The 8,415-nt window shown below is 38.1% G+C and overlaps 1 protein-coding gene across 1 annotated transcript; it reads right to left on the reverse strand.

Annotated features, from left to right (window-relative positions):
- Window positions 1-332: 332 nt before the first annotated feature.
- Window positions 333-6,202, reverse strand: LOC114557817 (calpain-2 catalytic subunit). The gene is made up of 14 exons (XM_028581486.1): window positions 5,966-6,202; window positions 5,370-5,439; window positions 5,113-5,231; window positions 4,732-4,865; window positions 4,464-4,632; window positions 4,253-4,336; window positions 4,086-4,171; window positions 3,913-3,987; window positions 2,308-2,468; window positions 1,709-1,878; window positions 1,596-1,607; window positions 1,229-1,437; window positions 973-1,009; window positions 333-400 (listed from the first exon to the last, which is right to left on the reverse strand). The coding sequence occupies exons 1-14, from the start codon at window positions 6,200-6,202 to the stop codon at window positions 353-355; spliced, it is 1,611 nt and encodes a 536-aa protein (XP_028437287.1). The 3' UTR covers window positions 333-352.
- Window positions 6,203-8,415: the final 2,213 nt, after the last annotated feature.

An 8,415-nucleotide genomic window follows, 5' to 3' on the forward strand; every position in this document is an offset into this window, starting at 1 on the left:
AATATATGAAAGTGGCAATAATTTGTATATTTTGCAATATATTGCAATATATAATATATGTATCATCAATATATTATTCCATGTTTTTTCAATATATAATATATTGTAAAATGTAATGGAAAATAATATATTGTAATATATTGCAATATATTTCAAGTAATATATTGGTAAATATATTTTACTTATGTAAGGGATTGTGGCCAGATTGTACAGTCAGGATACAACGGTGGACCCAAATGCATGACTCGGGAATCAAGGATAAAGGTAAGTGGTTTATTGCTCCAAGAACAATGCAGGCAACGGTACAAGTCCAACAGGCAGGAAAACATGGTCGGTAATACAGGGAAAAGGTCTAACAGAAAACACAAGAGCGGAGGCAGACGTGACAAGATAGCTCCTCCTGTGAGACGGAGACAGTATGTTACTCATGTCAAATAGGAGAAGCACTGGCTCTTCAAATTGGATTCATTTTTTAAATATTGTTAAATTTAACACAACACATTAACACACACACACACACACACACACACATACATATATATATATATATATATATATATATATATATATATATATATAGTACAGGCCAAACGTTTGGACACACTTTCTCATTCAATGCGTTTCCTTTTACTATTTACATTGTAGATTCTCACTGAAGGCATCAAAACTATGAATGAACACATATGGAATTATGTACTTAACAAAAAAGTGTGAAATAACTGAAAACATGTCTTATATTTTAGATTCTTCAAAGTAGCCACCCTTTGCTTTTTTATTAATAAGGGAAATAATTCCACTAATGAACCCTGACAAAGCACACCTGTGAAGGTAAAACCATTTCAGGTGACTACCTCATGAAGCTCATTGAGAGAACACCAAGGGTTTGCAGAGTTATCAAAAAAAGCAAAGAAAGAAAGAAAAGAATGCCTAACTAATGCAAGAGCAGCTATATCATTCTGTGGATGTTCTTACCTCCTCTATTTGAATGTCAATGTCATCCTCCAGTGGACTGAAAAAAATAGAAATGCATATCTTGAACACACTCTGTTGGCGTGCAAGAAAATAACAATAACATTAAGTTTTGACTGTGAATTAAAGACTTTTCTGTGACCAAAGAAGTAGCTGGCCTCTGATCTTTGTCCACTAGATGGCTGTATTACAGCAAAGCTCTGAGGTCTACATTAGCCTGCAGACATCAATCAGTCTCTATGTTACCGTAACACAATACCTGGCTGCAGCCGGTTTCTCAGAGAACACCCTGAGAAGGAAGCTGCCATCCTTGTCAGGCTCATAGGTCGAGGGAACAATGGCATATTCTCCTGGAGGAAGATTAAAACGTTTGCACACTTCCCGTTTGTAGGTGAAGGAGCTCTCAGCCACAGGGCTCTGTCGCAGCAGGACATCTGGACCCAGGTGAACATTGCTTTGGCCTTTGTACTGAAGAGTAACAGGAGAAAAAGTCTTTTATAAATGAAACATTAAAAAGCCACCTATAAAATCACAATGTAATCAAGCAATACTTGTGACACTTGTGTTGTCTATATTGCATTTCAAATTTCAGAGAAAGTAAGGGATAAAACAGTTTAACTACAGACCTGATCTGGGACCTGTAAAAAAGAAACGGACACAATAAATATTTTAAAAAGAAATCAGTCAAATAGAGAGCTCTGATTTCATGATAATGAAACATCAAATTATTCTGAGGTACCTTATAAATGGCAAAGCCAATGAACTCAGGGTCGCGGCCGAGCCACTTCTGCTGTCGCACATCCTTTTGCATGAGCCCAACCAGAATGGTACATCCATCCTTCCCATCCAGGGGATCATCATCCACATCCTCCAGGCGCACCACAAACTGAGGGTTGGACGAGAATGTGTCTGGAACAGACAAAAGTGTGAAAGGCCAGTCACATTGCACGCGCAAACGGCAGCGCTGAGCTATGAAACCCATTATTGTCAATGGCTTGCGCGCGCAAGAACTGGTCTGCCGCTGCGCTGAGCAAGCGACATTTTGTGGCTGGGCGCTCTTGCGCACGCCGCGGTCAAAGTTCAACATGGTTCAACTTTGACCGCGGCACGCGTAAGAGCGGCCATGGTGCGCTGTGACGTGTCTGAATAAAAAGAAAAAAAGGAAACACCGAACACACATGGATCCACAAACGGAACAAGGCTTTCAAATATAATTGGGAATAAGACAACCTAGCGGCGAGCGCAGCGCATGCTGCTTACACTGTGAACGGGCCCGAATTCTTTATATGAAGTGTAACAGAACTTCTTGCTCAGACATACATATGGTTTCTCCGTTACCTTTGCATTTTCGGCGACCGCCTGCAGTAGAGCCCACCCTCCACGTACCTTCATACTGGTAGTGATTCCAGTGGCCCACTTTATCACTCAGGAGTGTGTCTGGGGTCAAGTTACAGATCTGCAGCCTGGAGAACTGATTGATAAAGTCTGAATAGGATATCCTGAGGAGAAAAACACATTTCTCAACAAAGAACAATGGGCCTCATTCACCAACCCTTCTTACGACGAAATGTGTTCTTAAACCTTTCTTACGCACTTTTTACGAAGATTCTGACATTCACTAATGTTTTCTTAATTTGGATTTGTTCTTAACTAATAACTAAATCTACAAACACTGAAAAGCACTCTTACGCACATTTGAGTGATGACAGTTTGCTCCAAATAATTGGTTACTGCATTTTATTTAATTCTACAGTTGTTTACAATGATAGTATTGTACTGTAATGTATTTCTGATCATTTGTTGAAAAAAAATCATAATATGCAAAACAACACTAACTGCAATTTACATCAGCAATTAAACTGATTAAATCCTGCGTTATTTGGTGATTTATCGCTATTTATAGGGCCAAAATGCAGTGGTAGAATGTAACAAAGTACAAATTCTTCGTTACTGTACTTAAGTAAATATTTCATGTATCTGTACTTTACTTAAGTAGACTCAATAGTGCATAGCCTACTTTTGACTTTTTCTTTGTTACATTTTGCAGCAATTATCTATACTTTCTACTCCACTACATTTCTACAATGTTCCGTTACATTTTCTGATCAGTTTCCCCCCCCGCCAAAACATCTTCCTGACCGTCACACGTTTGTCTCACCAGTTTGGTTGCCATAGATACTGTATATATGGGTTGCCGTAGATACTGTATATATGGGGCACCGCCGATCCAAGCCGGCTCTGGTGCTGCAGAGCCCGGCGCAGCGCCGCTGACCCTCGGTAATACAGCCCCGGTAAAAGTGAAAATGAAAATGTTTATTTCCCATGTCTGCTGCTTCACACACTTTATTTGCTTACTTGCATGGTTATAGAAAATAAAACCGTCTTAAAATACATCCATGAATAAAACCAGAATTCCAATTCTAACAACATATTTCCGTTTTATGCTTATGGTTAGGATAGGAACATCTTTTACAAGCCAAGACTTGTTTGTGGTAGTGGACATCTTATACTTTTACTATAGTAAATATGTCTCTTATTATTTGTACTTTTACTTGAGATTCACTACTTTCTCCACCGCAACTCTGCCGCTTCCCAGGAGGTGCACAGGAAGTATCATGTCCTTATATGGGTATTTTTGGGGCATTTTCTTGCTAATTAGGAACAATTGGCACGCACTTTCAGTTACGAAGACGTGGGATTCATCAATATTAAGAACATAGGTGCGAACAATTCTGCTGTTTAAGAACACATCATGAATCCGACGTAGACTTCTCTTAGAAACTTTCTTAAGAACATATTTAAGAGAAAACTTAGGAAGATATTGGTGACTGAGGCCCATTGTCTCCATCACTTTTCCTAGTCTGAGCCTAAATAGTTAATTTGGTGATGGTGAATATATGTAAAATATTACATTTAAATAAAGGTTAAAGCCAATAGTTTTACCAGAATTCTCCATCTTCAGCCACATGGTTCAACTTTGATTTCTCATCTTTGCTGATATGGTTCCATTCACTGGACCTAATTGTGATTTAAAAAAAAAAATCATGCTTTTAGGATAATTCTGGAAATAACTAAGGGTAGCTGATGGTTAATGAATCTAGAGCTTAATAATTTACCCATCACTCCAAGGCCCAGTCCATTCCACCTCGCCCCATGGGTTCCTGATGCGAACCAGCTGAACTGGCTTGCCTTGGAAATTAACCTAGGAGAGAACAGCAGGCAATGTAATTTGCATGCAGTTGAAGAAAACAGCATAATGTTGACAGTTTAGATAATCATATACCTCCTCTGCACCAGTGACTGAGTATGCATGTCCCTTGACAAGTTTGAGAGGTGTACGTGTCTCTACCTCATCAGCACTGGTCTTCTGAAAACACCAAGAACAACACTTCTATCTGATGACATGAGTACTTTACTTCTGTTGGTGTGTTGGCTTGTTGTAAACATGCAAATCTGTATGAAAATAAGAAAATTAGTATAAAAATAAGACCTACGTTAATAGCGCAACCAAGCAGTGAACCCAGGCTCAGGGCCTTCTGCATGATTTGGAAGAGATTCGGGGGAGCTTCTTCTAAGGTGTAAACTTCTGCAATCCCTCCTGTGAAATCCTCAAAACCCTCAGTAGTGTGTCCTCCTGACAGGGCCTCATAGCTGCCATACAACCTGTCAGACACAGAGTGATGTGACCAGATTTACCAACTATATATTGTACATTTTCACTGGATTAACGTTTGGATGAAGCAAAACAAGAACGATCCATACTTGGCGTAGGCCTTCTCCAGCAGCGCACTCCAAAACTCTGAGCTCTCCGCTGAGTGAACGAACAGCAGCTTTCCATCTCTTGTTGGTAAACGGTCATCGATCACCACATCCACCCACTCACCAAACTGCCAGAACTGAGAAGAAAATATTCCCATCAGTAACCTCAACGTCAAATACTTTTATTACTCATGAGCAAGACAATTGTGTGATCCTTGAATATTGTTATGTTTTGTTATGTTATGTGCTCTGCATGTCACAGCATGGCAATATAAGGCAACTTAGTACCAAAAACACTATTTCATTGTTTTGTTTTTAACCTATTACCATGAGCCATCATTTTACGGTTATGGTTAAGTCAGATAAGAAGGGCATTTGTCTGACCTGGAAGTGAAATATCCCGGCGTAACCTTCAGTAAAACTCTGTTCCTGGGGCACCACGCGAGGCAGGATGTCCTGGTCTAGAGTCAGACTGGCTATTGCAGCCAGAAGCCAGCAGTCACCTACACAGTAAAATCAGAGACATGTTCTGAGATTGAGGAATATGTGGCATTCACAATATGTGGCATTTGCAAAAAGCGGAAATCCAAAACCCCCCATCCATCCATCCATCCATCCCTCCATTCTTTCCCCTCACTTACCCAGCTCTCCTTGGCAAATGTCCGTCCTTGTGGCTCCATCATCAATGAACTTTGGGTTTGAGCACAGCTCCTATATAGAGAACCAAACAATCACAAACAGTTGAAGATTTGAGAGCAGTTTTGAGAAATCTTTCATTGGATTGTCCGGTATCACACTACTGAGACAATAGGAGGAAATACAGTTCAATGATTTAGATCGGATGACTGCGTTGAAAGTACAGAATACCCCTATGAAAATAATTCACAAACACATGATTCAACACGTTTAGATAAAGAGAGTTTATCTCCCAGAGTTTATTACTATGGTGAATAGTAATACAGTATGAGGCTTAAGTTTAAACTTCTGTGGTTTTCAATTGTTCTGATCGCGATGCAGAAAGTAATGAGGTACAGCTACTCTTGTTTACATATATTGTCTTACTTCTGCTTTCTAAAGTCTTAGTTTAAAAGATTAAATATTCTCAATTCAGTAAATGACAGAAATACAATAATTAATGTCAAGTCAGTAACAAGCTCACCAACCATAGGATCATTTAAAAAACAGTCTTCCTCTTATGTTTGGTTAGTTTTCATTGCTGTGTGTTTTTGCTTCCTACCTTTGGCCTTTTCCAAACAACCCCCTTGGTTTCTTCTGAGTCTGGTCCCAGCTCATCGTAGCCCAGTGATGTGGGCTCAGCTGGAAAGCGGTTGTCCTCAAACAGGCGTCCACTCTTCAAACACTGCTTGCGCAGAGTCTTATAATCCTGCTGGGAGAACTTCACCATTTTGTGGTTTGTGCCAATGCCTTGTTCCCTGTTCTGCTGACGGACCAGTCGATATGCCGTGGATGTCATCCTCACCTTGTAAGTGGATATAGCCCTCCTTGGATGGTAATGTCCCTCTCTGTGAGCTGAGTTGGGTTGAGGTCTGCTGCCTTTGTCCCAGTGTCCTATATAGCTTCCAAAGGTGAGGGGTGGATAGGGTGGGATCACAGACAAAGAGGGGCCTACAATGGACAGGTGAGGTGAGCAAAACAGACAGCAGCAAACCTAAGCAACGAGATGGCTGTGGCCACAGCCGAAATACAAACAGAGACACCTCTAGAAGCACCACTGTCATTGCCTCATTTTGATTGTGTGACTGTGTGTATGTGCGTGTGTGTGTATTCCACAACTTTTTTACATTAGTGGTGTTATTAGTCAATGAAATTCAAGTTAAGTAAAACCATTCATAATTTTCCAACTATTCTCCCTACTTCAACTTCTTACGGATTTAAACTATGAGTCCAGTTTAGCTTTAGCAATTTAGCTATTTAGCATTCACGCACATTTTCTGCAGGACATGCAATTTCTAGTATCATATAAAAGCTGTTAGAGACTTTACTCTGACATATCTACCATCTCTTTATATTATCATATAGAAGCTGTTAGAGACTTTACTCTGACATGTCTACCATCTCTTTATATTATCATATAAACCCCCGGATCCTTTTTGAAAAAAAATGTTTTTTGAGAAATTATTTCAATGTTTCTGTCACCTTCTGGAGTTTTATTTCCGAATTTGTTGTTGCTTTTTCTGAAAATGTTTCACCTTTTGTAACCCTAATTTCAATGTTTTTTAGTTCTCCAAAAAATGAAAACGAACAACAAAAATGTTGAAAAAAAAGTGCCCAAACCGTTAAATAATGACAAAATGTTGGAGAAAACAAAATTGTCACATTTTTTTTCCAAAAACCAACAACAATAAAATTGAAAATAAAATTGAAAATAAAATTGAAAATAAAATTGAAAATAAAATTGAAAATAAAATTGAAAATGCGACCAAAATGTTTAAAAAAAGTGACAATAATTTTTGAAAAAAAACAACAAAACAATCATCGAAAAAAAAGTTGAAAAAGGAGATAAAATAATAAAAGTTTGAATACCCCTAACCTTGTTGGAACAGTGGAAATATGAACCAAGACAGCTTTTGGTAGTTTTATTTACTTTCTGTCCACTTTGAATGAAGTGTGTTTTACGATGATAAAAATCCTGATTATTTACATGGAGTCTGGTGTAGTTTGGTGATGGTGATTTCGGGGCTGTTTCATGTTAAACTAAAAGGATCTTACTCTTTAACCAAAAGGTCTATCTCTGTAGGGATCCTTTCCATAATGAAATGTTTGAGACCATTAAACTGAAAATAAAAACTAACCTTTTATGTTTTCGTCTGCAGCTGAAACAGAATCTAAACCAATCAGAGAAGTTTAAATCTGTTAAAGTGAGAATAATAATATAATGTATATTCACCTGAAAAACAGGAGAGAGTTGAGTTCAAGAGACAGCAGCAGGAGAGATACCTGGAATATCACATGATTACGTCACACTTATCACATACATTACATCATATTTAACTACATTACATCACATTTAACTTCAAGATTCTTTAGAAAACAATCGAAAGAAGGACCAAAAATTTCAAAAAAATGACTGTAAATCGTATTTTTGTTCGTGTTTGTAAGCATAACAACAAAAGAACTGTCTAAAAAAACAAAATAAAAAAGTGCCCAAAACAGTAAAAAGTGACTAAAATGTTGGAGGGAAAAAAAATGTTGAAAACAAAACAAAATGTCAAAACAATTGTCCAAAAACAAACTAAAATTAAAAAAAAATTAGAAAATCTGTCAAAAACTTGGAAAAAAACAACAAAATAATCGTCAAAAAAACATCAAATAATAAAAGTTGGAGAGTCAGAGTTTGTCTTACCGAAGAGTTGGTGGAGAAAGTTTCAGGTATGAAGATCCAAAAATGTAGAAATATAAAATCTAAACTGCAGGTCTGAAAAGTCTGAAGATGAAGAAGAGCAGATCTCTGACACGATGAAGAATCTGAAAAATGTTCAGACAGAGAAATGAAATAAGTTCTCAGTCTTATATCCTCCGACAGAGAGGGGTTGTCTCTGAAACAAACAGCTGAATATCATCTCCATATATGGTAGACATTCGGCTACAGGTTCAGGCGTTACACCCCCACAGATCAGATACATTAGAATAAACAGTTTCTATGGTTACAGGTCAAAGGTTCAGACA

This window comes from Perca flavescens, chromosome 6, assembly GCF_004354835.1.
Source record: "Perca flavescens isolate YP-PL-M2 chromosome 6, PFLA_1.0, whole genome shotgun sequence".
Lineage (NCBI taxonomy): Eukaryota > Metazoa > Chordata > Actinopteri > Perciformes > Percidae > Perca > Perca flavescens.

Bases quoted from the DNA above. Each gene is read 5' to 3' on its own strand.
- LOC114557817 (XM_028581486.1), bottom strand. From the start codon at position 6,202: ATGACATCCACGGCATATCGACTGGTCCGTCAGCAGAACAGGGAACAA. The intron at 4,633-4,731 runs GTATGGATCGTT...TGTGTCTGACAG, and splicing joins CTGGAGAAGGCCTACGCCAA to GTTGTATGGCAGCTATGAGG. The intron at 4,172-4,252 runs GTATATGATTAT...GTTCTCTCCTAG, and splicing joins CAGTCACTGGTGCAGAGGAG to GTTAATTTCCAAGGCAAGCC.